The following is a 15070-nucleotide window of genomic DNA, read 5'->3' as shown; positions in this document are numbered from 1 at the left end:
GCTGTTAAAAAAATTGGAATAGGTTAGTTACAGACTGTGAAACTACTTTGACACAAATAGATGCATCTAAATTTTTATGAATCAATTTCAAATCTCCACCGTCTGGTTATCAGGCATTAGGCATTTTGGTTTTGGTTTTTGTTTGTTTGTTTGCTTGTTTGTTTTTTGGTACCGGGTATTGAACCCAGTGCCACTTAACCACTGAACCACGTCCCCAGTCCTTTTTTGTATCTTATTTAGAGACAAGGTCTCTCTGAGTTGCTTAGGGCCTCACTAAGTTGCTGAAGCTGGCTTTGAACTTGTGATCCTCCTATCTCACTTCCAGAACCACGGGGATTACAGGTGTGAGCCACCGTGCCTGGTAGGTTTTATTTAGGTTTTATTTCCTAGTAGATTGACCATCCGATAGCATATGATTGGAGACATTAAAAAAAAAAACAACTTTTAGATTAATTGTAAATATTAATAAAGGCTTTGCTTTTCAGATGAAATCATGTATCTGGAGCTTTTCAAAATCTAGTTCAAAGGGGGAGGGAGAAGGAAAGGGAAAGGGGAAACCCTAGAGAATGATACTGGCCAAATTATACTATCACATTGTGTGAACATGCAATAATGAATCTCACCATTATGTACGACTATAATGCACCAATAAACATATGGGAGAAAGATCCATTTAAAAGAAACTATTATGGACTAAAGAATCTCTCATTTTAAGAGCGCTGGACGCGTACTTCCGAGCCACTCAGGCGGGCTCTCTGCCCCGACGCCCGCTTCCTCCCCAGAGGGTCGTGAGGAATGGTAACGCGCTGCACGGGAGCTGCAAAGGCGCCACCACGTGACGGCAGCGCTCGCGCCTCGGGAAGTTGCTCTCTGGTGCGTATCAGCGTGCGCCACAGCCAGCAACGACTCCTTCCTCTGTGTTCCCACCACCATCTGGAGGACTTCTAGAGCAAAGCTCTTTGCTTTAAGGTGTTATGTCAACATAGGAAGCGATCACCTCGTGGTTGAAGGGAAACAACAGCAACAGTGAAACGCCAAGGAGATTCACACCCAAAGCGGCTTTGGTGGTGACGTCACGACACTAAGCCACGCTCTACCCTGTTCTCCCCAAGCCTTTCCAAACCACTCTCATTGGCCTTTATAGAAGTCCTTCCCATCTCCAGGTGGACAGAGTACCTCGAGGAACACAAAGAAAACTCCTTACCTGCCAATAGCTATATAAACTGGCACAACTATCAACACTTGAAATGTACATGACCTTTAACCTAATGACTCATTTCCCAAGTGTGACCCATAGCCGCAACATCCACAGAGGTGTAGTGTTCTCTGCAGCGTGTCTGTGGTAACAGGAGATCGGAAACAATCTACATGCCCAACAACAGAGGTCTGGCTTAATAGGTGAATCATATACCCACACCAGGGAAGGCTGTGTCGTCCTCTGAAAGAATAAAGTACATTCACAGGTCCTGGTATGTGTCTACCACACTTTTATCTGAAATGTGTCTTTCAGTGTATAGCATAATGTGCTGTGACATTTATTTAAAAGATGGGGATCTAAGAAAAATATTCTTATTTTCTCATATTATTTAAAATATATTCATATAAGAGACATGACTTAATACAACACAGTTACATGCATGAACGATGGCTAGGAAGAATATAATGATTGAAAGCAACAGATGATTCTGAGTTAAGGGATTTGGGGGGAAGGGAAGACTTACATCTTACTCTTTATCCCTTGAATTACTTGTGGTTTTTACCATACGATTGCACTTCTTAGAAGGTTTTAAAAAATTCCACACAACTCCAATAGCCCCATAAGAATGGATATGGTTTGAATGAGTCTTCCAAAAGTTCTTACATTGGAAATTTAATCCTCAAATTTATATGAAGATGGTATTTGAAGATGGGTCTTTGGGAGATCATTAAGGTTAGAGGAGGTCAAGCTAGAGCTCCAACAATGGCATTCGTTTACAAGAAGAGGAAGAGAGGCCTGAGCTAGCACACTTGCTCTGTCTTGCCACCATATTATAATGCAGCAGGAAGGCCCACACCAGATGCTGGAGTCATGCTCTTGGTCTTCCCAGCCTCCAGAACTATGAGCCAAATAAATTTCTTTCCTTCACTACCCAGTGTCAGGTACTTTGTTACAGTAACAGAAAACAGACTAAGACAAGAATATACCTTCTGGAGTTGAAGACTCCTTTCTGCGGCTAGACGGTGGGGCAAGCAGGCTCATGGCACTGGGCTGGTGCTCAGGTGACCGCACAATGGCGGACATGGCGATCTGCTGCCTTGCTGTGGCTGGAGTAGATGGATGTGGGTGGTCCGTGGCTTTGCGGTGGGCAGCTGTAGAGAGACCAGTGTGTCTCTGGTTAGCTGAGTCACCAAGAGAACCAGATTAAGCAGACTGCCCCTGGGCTGTCTTTCAAGGCCCCACGACCAATGGATATAACTCATACCAATTTGGCAATACCAAGGAGGCTACACATTTTTTTAGACTTGGGACTGAAAACTCCTGGGTCATAAACAAAAGTGGTGAACTAGTCTTGGTCAATCTCATGGAGACCAGTCCTCTGCCTTGTCCACAGCCTGGAGTACTTTGTAGAGAGAGCCCCTACCTTCCTCCCGGGCAGATCGGAGCTCAATGCGGGTCTTCTGAAGGGCTTCCTCCAGCTCTGCACAGCGAGCTTTTTCCTTCTCCAGGGCCAGCTTCAGCTCATTGTACTGCAGAGGAACCTGTGTGGGCAAAGCAGGGTCCTCTTTCCGTCGACTAAATAAACCCTAGCAATGGAAACAGAGATATCTCCTAACTCCTGGAAACTGGCACTGTACGCTAGCTAAAGGAAAGCTGACTCGGGAGGAGCAAAGCACCAAGGCCAGGAACATACTCACTGTAAGTGTGTTTAGTAAAAATGGCATGTGAAGGGGGAAGGGATAGGTTGAGCGTCAGCCCATTCCAGTCGGCTGAAAAAAAAGTGAGGTGCGGACGTTTTCGCCAAGAGGGTTAGAGATGCTTGAATTGCCACCACCTCTTCCTTTAGCATTCCCAAGACAGGAGAGTCATTTCCTGAGAGTCTTTTCCCCTCAAAAAAATGGAACCAGGAGAGATGGAGTATGGAGCCAGGAGAGATGGTTCAGAGGTCACTCTTGCCTTTGAACTTGTCTCATGATGCTTAGTTACAAGACACACAGAGCGGTGTTTTTAAAAAGAAAGCAAAATTTAATAATGAAGGTTAAAATGATGTTAAAATAAGGGGGTTACTAAAAATGCAAATGGAAACATTTACTACACAGGGAAGAGAAAAGGAAAATAGAATAATGCAATTGAGACAAAATTAACTTAAAAAATAATAGGTGGAAACACCCTAACTACACCAAGCGACATAACCAGACACCAGTCCACTGCTAAAATAAAAAAGATTAAATATCATAAGCATAGCAACATACAGTCACATTGTATATAAAAGAAAACCCAACCAAGCAGAAGCTGCTAGTAGGAGGTAGCCTCTGAATGCTGTGCATGCCCTCACAGTAAAGAGGCACCAGGAACACTGGCTTCAGTCTTCCACACCTTCCTCTGGACCTCCCACGTCATCAGGCCCCTTGCTATAAAAGTGCTGCCACGGCCACTATATTATCGTGAGGCCTTTCGAAGGAAACTATAAGTTCCTCGAGACCTGGAACTAAGACCACTCGGCCAATCTTGGCATGAGGGATTCAGTGTGTTGGGAAAGCCTAAACTGGAGAACTCCTTCCTGGAAGTGGAGGTGTGGCTCAGTGGTAGAGCATTTGCCTAGCGGGTCCAAGGCCCTGGGTTTAATCCCCAGCACTGCAAAAACAAAATAAAAATAAAAATTACTTCCTATGTGTGCCTATATATAACCCTGTCCATAGTTGTTGTTTCTGTCCACAGTTTTTAATTTTAAAAGAATGGTGTGGTACTGATGGAGGGTAGAACTGTTCATTAGGCACTTCAGCAGTTCACTTCAAACCCCAGGGTTCGGTCTCCTCATTAGCTGATTAAAAGCACTGGACCACATCATTTGTAATTCCTTCCTAGAGTCCCATATGGGTAACCTAAGGACTGATTTAGAGTCCCAGATATACGATGTACTAATCCCTCTGAATCCCATACATGGGAGCTGCTAATCCTTCTACAGCCCTGCATGAGGACCTTTGAACCTGTTTGGAGCTTTGCATACATGACCTACCTGTAAGTCCTCTGTCTGCAGACAGGTCCCCACCCCAGCTACTAAGTGGGAGGGGAAAACCGCTCCCTTAGCTCGGAAATGCACTACGACTTAAGGGGCAACGGACATGAAGTCAGACTTGACAATGTTACCTTCTGATAAAGCCTATTCTAATCACCTCAAAACCTATTTTTCAACCCAAAGTAGAACAAGAAAATACATTTTTCCTTCTATGTTCCCACAGTTACACATCACAGTGGTATCCACTAAGTCAGGAACTTGGAGCCCAGCTGCCGACTCCCAGCTGCCGCACACTTGACCCACCTTTTTCTTTTTGGCAGGTTGGTCCATTTTGGCTTGCAGAAAATCAATGAGTTTGGTTTGTTGAGAAATAGTGCCTTCCATCTTCACCTTTTCATGAGAGTAGAGGACCTAGAATCCATGAAAACAAAGATGACCTCAGAGCCAGACAGAAGTATACTGTCAAATGAAAAGCCAAGTTGTTAGAACACAATATTTGGAAAATTGAACACAAAGAGCATGGGACAAAACTTATTTATGTAGTCCCAATTTTATCAAAAGAAGGAAAAAAAAAAGAAGGAGAGATATATGAGAAAGTAAAAAATAAGTCAATGGTTAAGTGTAGGATCCAGGTGGTGGTCACTATGGAAATCTTCACACTTTCTCTCAGTGTTTGAAAATATTCATAATTAAAATGTTGAAAAAAAAGCTCACCATATGCAACATAAAAATACCAGGTCACCATCATATCCTGACTCTGTGGACACACACACACACTGGGGGTGCAGCCCAGAACCCTGAGATGCTAAGCACGTGCTCCAGCACTGAGCCACACACAGCCCCGCAAATGCTCCTAGGCAGATTCCCTCTGCCCACCCTCACCTGAATGTTTTCCAGCTGATACTCCAGATCGCTTCTTTCTGTCTTCAGCAGATCAGCCCGATCTAGAGCTTCTTGCAGCCCTTGAGTCAGACGGAAAATGTGGTTCTTCTGCAGGTCCATCTGCTGCTGTAGCTTGGCTTGCTAGTGGGAGAAGGGCCAGGGAAAGACTCGACACCACACAGAGTGCTATGTGCCCCCCACTGCTTCTAGTCCCTATTAATTTCAGGCATGACGCCAGAGTTTCAGCTTTTGAAATCATCTGCTTCCAGAAATACCGCCTGTCTTTATTCTTAAACAATGCAGGCATGGTTAAAAAGAACTTGCAAGAAAACCTGTGGTGGCCACAAGTCACAAGATCCCCCACCCTGACAGGAAGTCCAGTCTATAGGTCTGCCTTCCCAGTCAACATTGCAGTTGAGGACAGCAAAGTCAGCTCCCTCACAACTGAGTTCCATTTGTCCTTATTTTCTGGTTTTAGGATCTTAATGGTCATTAGGAGAAAGCGATGTATGGGCAGTGTAGAATACATATGGAGGAACTATATCCACCCCAACTTTATGATCACCATGACTCGTGCAAGAATAGCTTCAGTCATACTGTGGGGAGAAAGGCAGATGATCCCAGATACAGTATAAAGGTGGTAAAATCCAGCAAAAAAACAAAAAAAAAAAAAAAAAAAAACAACTTAGTATATTGGAAACAGTTTTGTGCTGAAAATCTCTCTCCAATTTTTATGTTAGAAGTTAACCAGAAAATAGGACAGGCTATAAAGATACCGGTTTTATGGCTCTCTTTCCTAAAATGTGTCTGTTTCTTTCTGAAAATGTGTTCCAACCTGATGAGATGCTGCTTGACTTCAACTAAACCCCGGGTTTTCATCTAACCATACTGAATGTGACCCAAATAATCTCTTCCCTGGTGGCCTAGATGCTCTGCAGACTTAGGGACAGAAGCTAGGAAAGAGCAATAAATATCACCATGGAGTTTCAAACAACCCATGGCAGACCCCAAAGGCCTCCACCCCAGCAGGCAGGGAGCCACTGTTACCCTTAGAATTTGCTGATCCTTTCCCTCTTACTATACTTTGCTCTGCCTATGTTTTTCTTTCCAATTCTACTTCTCACCTGCCCTTCTTCTGAGAAGGAGTCAATTCCCTGAGGCATCTTGCTGTAGTCAAAAGAATCTTAAAAAGACCCTGGTTGGAATCTTTCAGACCCTGGTTTAAATCCTGACTTTAACCCTTAACAGCAATATGATCACAGGTAGGTTATCCCGCCTCCCAGAGTGTCTGCTTCTTCATCTGGGAGTGGGCAGAACACCAAGCCTCACAGAATGACGCACTGAACACGGTGCCCAGGGAGCAGTAGGTGCCTAATGAATCCTGGTGCTTTCCATCTCCTTTTTCTGATCATTTTCCCATCCGCCTTTCCCTACCAATCCTGTCATAAAACAAGAGATACCAACTAAAGATCACCTAGCCTGGGATTTTTTAATACAACCACAGGAAGGAAGGAAGAAAGGAAGAAGGAAGGAAGGAAGGAAGGAAGGAAGGAGGGAGGGAGGGAGGGAGGGAGGGAGTGAGGGAGGGAGGGGAGAAGGGGAGGGGAGGAGGAAGCAGCTAAGACGCCCTCTGAAAGGGGACTATCAGCTCACCACAGAACAGTGACTTCTTCCACAAATTGCCCTCTTTAGTTTCTTCCTAGTGTTTTAGGACAACATTAATTACTAGGCAGGACCCAGAGAAACAGTGCTAGAGACAGGGATCTATTTGGTGACAGCCAGGCCCAAAATATTTTTCTAGAATAAACACATCAACTGTCACCATTGGCTTTCCAAGAAATAGGCTGGTTATTTACTAAAATGAAAACCAAGTCTGAATGATATTTAGACATGTTTTTCAGAAACCACTATCTGCTTCCTGGAGAAAGGCAAAAGGAGGTGAATTCATGAACTCATGGGTCAGCATTTAGACTGACGGTGGGCCTCAGCCATTGCTTAGACCTGTCAAGTGAGTGATTTTACGAGGGTGACAAAACCTGGAAGGATGGACGAAGGAGCTGGATAACAGAACCAGAAACAGGGAAACCCCAATGGACAGGAAGGACAGGTGAAAACCAGCAAGTTCAACAGAATGGTAATTTTTAAAACTTCAATTGAGTACATATAGAACATAAGGATGTTTTTAAAAAGAAAAAATAAAAACTTGTGGAAGGCTAGGCATGATTTTACAGGTCCTTGGATGTCCCTGGTGTGACTAAACTGTCCAAAGAACCCAGGCAATTGCCAGAGGTTTACAGAGACTGGCATGGAGGAGGAAATATTCCACTGAACAAAGACCACAGGGACCATATTTGCATCAAATAGCCAGAAACTCTCTTTGGAAAATAGATCTAGCAGAAAAGAACATCCAAAGCTTGGAGGGATGTGCAATGTTTCACTTAGAAAAGAGAAGGCAATTTGGAGTGTGAGAGGGCCTCAGATACTGATTGTACTGAGAGGATATGAGGAGTTATCTCAGAGGACTGTTGTAAGGACTGTGAGTTAACACGTGTAAAGTATTCAGAAAGGCCCCTGGCACCGAGTATGTGCAAATAAAACATTAATCAGATATTAACAAAGCAATTTGACCATTAGTCAATATTAATCTCTGGTTTTGGTTGGATAGATCAGATTACTCTCTAATTTCATGTTTTGATGTAATAGAATGTGGGTGAAAGTTGTAGACTTCACTTCAAAATAAGAAAGGACTTTTTAAGAATCAGAACTGCTGAAAAATGAATTGGGATGTCCAAAGTTAGAATCAGTATTTTGGCTGAGTTTATGAGGCCTGTCCATGAGAACTGTCTGTCTTGAGTGAGAGATGAATCTGACCAGGATCAGAAAATGGACTTCATCCCCGGTGTTACTTCCAATGGGCTGATAATGATTTGTAAGTGCCAAGTCAAGTCAAGTCAAGAGAGCTTCTAAGGCCATTTCCGGCCCCAGAGGAAAGATGTGGGAGAGAGATCTACTAGTAAGTTTGTCAGGGACAGGCATAAGGGGACTCATGACGAGAATTTGGACTAGATGACATAAATATTCCTTCTGAGACTCTGATTTTGTCCCATTAAAAAGTCTCTGTTCTATGAAGATGTGTTAGGTTGAGGCCTTGGGCCCTTGGTTACAAACTGCACCACAACTAGGGATCTCAGTCATGTTTTGGACAATAAAGGCCATTCTCTGTATGCAAGGCCCCAAGTTTGATGCCCAGGGCTGCCATAAATAAATAATAAATAAATAAATAGTCATTCCCTGTTTCATAATGGTTTCTCCCATCTGAAATTTGACTGAAGCTCAATCATCCTCTTGAGGGACAGAGACTAGAAATGTCCTCACGTGGGTTAGAGGTGAGAACTGGGGGCTGAGGTGCCCCGCATTCCATTCCAAGCCTTGTCACTGACTCATCATGTCACCTTGGGCCAAAGTACTGAGCTGTTAAGGCCAACTTGCCCTCCTCAGGAAATCAGGACAGGCAGGGGCATCTATTATTCCTGTTTTCTTTCCAGTATGAGCTCAAAGAGGGAATATTGCCTATTGATCTCAGATAAAAGACCAGAACCCTCTATTTGACCCCCAGGTAGAGTTAAAAATTCTAACGTAGGTTGAGTATCCCTAATCCAAAATCCAAAACTTTTTGAGCACCAACATGACACCATTAGTAGAAAATTCTACACTTGATCTCACTGTGATGAACAGTAATCAAAACACAGGCACATTAAAAATATTGCGTAAAATTCACCAGGCATGGTGGTGCACACCTGTAATCCCAGGCACTCGGGAGGCTGAGGCAGGAGGATCACAAGTTCCAGGCCAGCCTAGGCAACTTAGCAAGACCCTGTCTCAAAATAAAAATAAAAAGGCCTAGAGATACAGCTCAGAGGTAAGTACCCCTGGGTTCTATCCCCAGTATCAATATAAAGAAAAAAATGTTTTGTATGAAACTATGTGTACAAGGTATATATGAATCACAAATGAATTTCATGATTAGACTTGGGTCCTATCCCTAAGATATCTCATTATGCATATACAAAAATATTCTAAAATTTGCTGAGCATGGTGGCTCACAGACCTGTCATCCCAGTGGCTCAGGAGGCTGAGACAGAAGATAGTGAGTTCAAAGCCAGCTCAGCAATGGCAAGGCACTAAGCAACTCAGTGAGACCCTGTCTTTACATAAAATACAAAATAGGGTTGGGGCTATGGCTCAGTGGTTGAGTGCCCCTGAGTTCAATCCCTGGTACTACTATTCCCCCTCAAAAAAAATTCCAAAATTTGAAAAAAAGAAAAACAACATTCAAAATACTTCTGGGCCAAAGTATTTTGGATAAGAGCTACTCAATCTATATAGCAGTATTCTTCACTTGGTGAATTTCATTCATATATGTATATGTAAAATCAATTTCTCATTGCAGCAAAATACATGCAATATAAAACATATTCTTCTTTCTTTCTTTTTTTTTTTTTTTTCTTTTGTCACCCAGGGCCTCCTGCATGCTGGGTCATCATAGCCATTTGTAACTGCAGGTCAGTAGCATTAAGGACATTCACACTGTTGTGAAGCGATCACTAACCATCTATCTGCAGACTTTCTCAAACTCCCACGGGTATTTCTTAGTGTCACTCTATAAGACACTGGTACTCCTGCAATATTTTCCACTACACTTTTCAAACTTAACAGCCTAGTGACATTATTCCTATCAGCAGGGCTGAGGAGCTTTGAGCACTGTGTGACAACAAGGGATTCTGCGTAACAGAACTGCCAGGCTCACTATGGGTTAAACCGAACGCTCTTTAGAGTCCAATTTTTCCTTTGATATCTTTACAAAGTGCATTTGCCCTTGCAGGTCAATTCTAATGAACAAAGCAGAATCATTAGTGATTCAACATATAGGGCTTTGGTTGGGAGTGGGAAGTAGTCATTAATTTAAATAGCAATTTCCAGCATTCTGTAAAAAGGCACATGAAATAACATAAGGGATGGGGTTAGGAGATCAATTTGAACTTGTCATCTTATGCCTCAAAAGCAAGGCACAATTATTTTTAATTGAATTAAGTGCATGTTCAAAAGTCCTCATGAAATTTGGCACTCAGCATAATCTGATCAAATCCCTGCCCTGTGTGGGAAGCTAATTTGCATGGATGTTCTATCAGCATGAAACATAATATACTTTGAATATTAACTCTAAAGAACAATTTAACTCAATATTCATTCACCCATGTATTTAATAAACCTCTATTCAGCACATGCATACTATGCGTTTTACACTCTGTTAAGCACCATGTAGGAGGATAAGAGTGACAGGGAGACCCCATCAGGCTTCAAGACATAGTCTTTTAATGTGCTAAATACCTTATACAAAGTATGATGTGACCCTCCTCTACCTCAAAAATTCCAATTTCAAAATCTGAAAGCCTGATTTGGATCTGACCACCTAAATATACTGAATTTCCACTTTCTAAATCCCACCTGGCTCTACCTCCCAGGTAGTTTGTACTCACCTCTTCCAGAAGCCTCTGTTTGAGCTCTCGCTCTGTCTCCAGTTTCTGCTGCAGGCTTCGGGCATTCATTTCAAGCATGGCATGCTTCTTCTCCAGGTCATTGAGCTAGACATTGGAAAAAATTGGTCATGATGCCACGTTTAAGGATGTTAGACACTAACGACTTTCTTAAATGTCCACGAGCCTTCACATATCAAGGACAATCAAGTTCTACAAGTCAGAATGTCAATGCTGTTTTTGAAAACACAGAAGTCCATATCATAGGTAAGTCTCCTACATGAGACAAGAATTACCTCTAAGAGATGGGTCATGTATAGCTACTATGAGTTCTGCAAGGATGGCGGTGAAAGGACTTACAGATCTGAAGTACTTTGGCTGAATTTAATTAAATAGTCATATGCCAGGTGCTGACTTCTTGCAGAGCACCACAGGTACCAGGATGAGAGGTGGCCAAGCACTCTCGAGGATCTTACTTGGTCAAGGCACATACCCCAACAATGGCTCTTTGTCAGGTGAAAAGTGATAAGAGAGGTATAGAATAGGAACTTCACCCCAATAAAACAAGACAGAGAAAAGATAGTTTTGGAACTTCTGGAGTGTTAAAGGACAGTTGGCAACCAAATATTTCAAGAAAAATCAGTCAGAAAAACAAAGTCTTCAAGTTAAACATAAAAGGATTCACTTATCTCTAAATAATACATCTACTTTCCCCGCCCATACAAAAAGAAAGTAAATCAATCAATCTCAGGGAATTCAGGACTGTTCCTGAGCAGCAAGTACCAGCCTTGAATCCAAAATTCTGTTTCTATGAATTTCCAGTAAGAAAATAATCATGAATGTTCATAAAAACTTATGTTCATCACATTATTTATACGGCAAACAAAAAAACTGGAAGAAGCCCAAATTTCCAATACAAGGAGAAATGCATAAATTACATGCCAGCATGCAGTTTGATTTTTTTCAGAATTGCATGTTCAAAAAACATTCAGTAACTCAGGAGAGTCTTCCAGTTATACAATGTTTAAAAAAAAAAAAAAAAAAAAAAGTCATATATATATAGTAAGAAACTAAATTTACAAAATAGATGTGTGGGTATAGTGTGTGTGTGTGTGTGTGTGTGTGTGTGTGTGTGTGTGTGTGTGTGTGTGTGTGCACACGCACACAAAACACAAGCAAATAAGACACTGCAAATACAGTCGCCAATGTAACAAGGTAGTGGGGTTACCAGTCATTTTTCCCTTTTTCATTCTGTGGTTTCTGTATTTTCCAGAATGACTGTAAATAATTACTTTTATAAACATGGAGTAGCAAAGTTATATAAAATACAAATTCATATTTTTCTCTTTCAAAACTAGTAGATAAAATGCCCAGAACATTTCTACATCCCTTTGTAAATTTAACAAGGAAGGGTGTGTGGACAGTGGGAAATGCTGAGGAATCACATGTATCATTAGACCCTGCTATGGTTTGAATGTGTCCCCCAAATTCATGTGTTAACGCACATAATGTATGGGAGATAATTAGGGTTAGATGAGGTCATGAGGGAGGTGCTCCAGGACGGCACTAAGGCTTCATAAGAGAAAGACGCTCAGGCTGGCACGCTTACTCTGCCTCTTGGCATGAAGTCCTCCCCTGCTGCGACGCAGTAAGAAGGCCCTCACCAGATGCCAGCACGTACTCTCAGCATTCTCAGCCTGCGGAACTGTCAACCACATAAATATCTATCTATTCTGCATACCTGGCTGCAGGTATTTTGTTATAGCAACAGAACATGGATTCAGATAGGCCCTTCAGTGTCCCTGAACTTGGAAAATGGAGAAGCTGAGCTGCCTGATTGCAGCAACAGAATGAACATTAGTCGTTTTTACCAAGCTCTTTCCAAGGATGCTCAACATGAAATCCATAAAGCCTTCTAGAAACAAACCCCCAGCAACACAAGAGTTGTGTGCCCAGATCAAAATCTGGACTTCTGAGGTCCAGACAGGTCGATGTTAAAAAATCTCTGACCAGCTGTCATAACCCACTTCCTACCATACCCGCCCATGCTACTGCCGACCAAAGATGTCCCACGGTGAGCCATGACTGACTTTCCCGAGTGCGTGAATGTCTGCTTATGAAGCCTGTTTCCCACGGATTGCACTTGAATTTGTGTCAAGCATGTCTTTAAAAGAAGGAAATGAAAATGTCGTCCTAAAAGGCAGAAGGCCCGGGTGCTGACCTTGTCGGAGAGGCTCTCGGCCTTCAGCTTCTGTTCTTTGAGAGCCTGCTGCAGAGCGAGAATCTCAGCCTTGTGTTCCTTCACTGCCAACTCCACCACCTGGCGAGACTCGGTGATCCGCTGGTCAGCTCTCGCCCTGCCAGGGAAACACAGGCCTGCTTTCAGGAGCCGTGCCACCACCGACCTGGAGAAAGGAGGCTGTGGCACCTCCAGCCCCGATGAGCAACTCCACAGGCTGCACCACCCTGAGTCCTGCCTCCAAATTATGTCTTCCTCTCGGGCAGCTCACAGAGCCAAGATCTGACCTGCTTCAGACTCCGGGTGAAATTACCTTTGAGAGGCAAAGTTTGCATGAGGGCTGACTTTGAAAGGCTGAAGGAAAACCAGCATTTGCAAATGCAACCAGGCTGAAAAAGGATGTGTTAAGCCTGCCACGCCCTCAGCCACGGGATGGACGGGGTATGAGTAACCCCTGAAGAACCACTGGGAGACCCCATTTGATAAAACATTTTTCCTTTTTAAAGCATATGCAGGGGCTAAGTGTTTGGGTGCTCGTTAGGACTGAAATCTGGATCTGATAAATGTGCTCCTAAATATCTCAATAATGCTAAAGAACAGAAAAGCCAGAAGCAAACTGGACAAAATCACTTCCTTTCCCCACGTTTTCCTGCTTCCACGCTTTGCTTGGACCGTCTCCTCCGGGCAATACTCTCCTTCACTACTCTATAGGCTCAAATCTTACCCCACCTTCAAGGATAAACTCAAGCGCTGGCTCTTCCCTAACACCTTCCCCCACGTCCCTCCTCAGAAGGAGCCTCTCTCTGTCCTGTATCTGAAGAACCAGTGTATTCCTCCCCTAGACACCTCACGCTTTCGGTTTCCCTCCTCTGCTAGACTCAGCCGGTGGAGGACGAGGATTAAGAATCACATTTTACTCACCTCAGTATTCCACTTAATACCAAGAAAGAAAACAGAAAGGCAAAAAGAAGAAAAAGGCAAGACCTCTCACAACTGCCCTGAAAGTAGACATGAAAGTAGGCTAATGCTAGTCTTCCCAAGCACAGTCCATAATTATACCTTCCATGTGTGCCTGCACATTTTTTGAATCTAAGGCCAGATCCGACCCCCAAAATTATCTCTGAAGTACCCTAGAAACAACTCAGGAGCTAGACTTGAGGGTGGGAGGGACGGGGTCTGTGGGAGAGTAGTGAGAACTTCCCACCAGGATGAGGGAGTCCAAGTGTTTGGAGGAAAGTAGGAACGGGATCTTAGAGCAGCAGCCCCTCACATCAGCAAATCCCCTGAACGGGAGGATGTTCAAAACAACTACTTGCATCAGTTTCTTTTGAAACTTAAGGGTTTGTGTCTTCTGCCTCCAATCTTCTCTAGCTCAACTGAACTTTGCATAGATTATCCACGCAACACATCACACGGAGTCTATTACAGACCAAGTCCAAGTGGGAGAGAGATACCAAAATGAGTAGGATACAGTCTAATAAAGTAATAGGTATTTCTTGGTATCATTTATCTTGCTTAAGGAATTCAGAGAACTACAGGAAGGTGAGATTCACAGGAAGGCAACATTAGCGAGGCTGTAAGGGCAGCTACAAATCAGCCATGCAGACACGAAATCACAGGGCGAATGCTGGGCCATGGTGAGCCGGTACAAACCAGGAAAGGTTCCTGCTCTTCGACGCCATTGCTTTCCATCTGTAAGCTGCCACATGCCAGTCTTCCTCTTATACCAGGGCTTCTCCGCATTGGCACTGCTGATATTTGGGGCTGGGTGATCCTTTGTCATGGGGGACTGTGCTTTGCACTCTAGGCTGTGGGGCACGACCTCTAGTGTCCACACACATGCTAGAACAACACTTTCCTGCCATGAGCTACAAAACTGTCACAGAGACCCTTCAAACTGATGGTAGCTTCAATGTGAATGGCCACCCCAGCAGGAAGGAAACTCCATGCTTGGGGAGCTGTGGAAACAAAAGCAAGAAAGCAGAGGGAAGACGCTGCTCAAACTCATTACCATTTCCTGCAGAGCGGGGAGCGGGGGTCAATAAACTACTCGTGTAGAGTGGTGGTTCTCAACTGGGGGCAATTTCCTCCCCAGTCTAAGGGATATTGGGAAATATCTGGGGTCATTTTTGGTTGTCACAACTTGGAAAGGGGCTGCTCCTGGCGTCTAGTGTGTGGACACTAGAGGTCGTGCCCCACAG

General features: G+C 43.5%; 1 protein-coding gene across 11 annotated transcripts in view; it reads right to left on the bottom strand.

The window, feature by feature from the left end:
• The window catches only part of CIT (citron rho-interacting serine/threonine kinase), a 156460-nt gene that overhangs the window by 21597 nt on the left and 119793 nt on the right, over positions 1-15070 (bottom strand). For 9 of the 11 annotated variants that reach the window (XM_079151227.1, XM_079151230.1, XM_079151232.1 and 6 more), the window contains 6 exons: positions 12852-12987; positions 10634-10738; positions 5097-5237; positions 4518-4625; positions 2622-2784; positions 2185-2349 (listed from right to left, as the gene is read on the bottom strand). In XM_079151227.1, coding sequence (XP_079007353.1) covers positions 2185-2349; positions 2622-2784; positions 4518-4625; positions 5097-5237; positions 10634-10738; positions 12852-12987 — 818 coding nt within the window. The remainder of the gene's footprint in view (positions 1-2184; positions 2350-2621; positions 2785-4517; positions 4626-5096; positions 5238-10633; positions 10739-12851; positions 12988-15070) is intronic. The other 2 variants (XM_079151231.1, XM_079151228.1) reach the window with 1 other exon arrangement.

Source organism: Sciurus vulgaris (genome assembly GCF_902686455.1).
Source record: "Sciurus vulgaris genome assembly, chromosome: 8".
In the NCBI taxonomy this organism is placed as follows: domain Eukaryota; kingdom Metazoa; phylum Chordata; class Mammalia; order Rodentia; family Sciuridae; genus Sciurus; species Sciurus vulgaris.
Note: the sequence above shows the minus strand (reverse complement) of the source record. Positions and strands in the feature narration are given on the sequence as shown.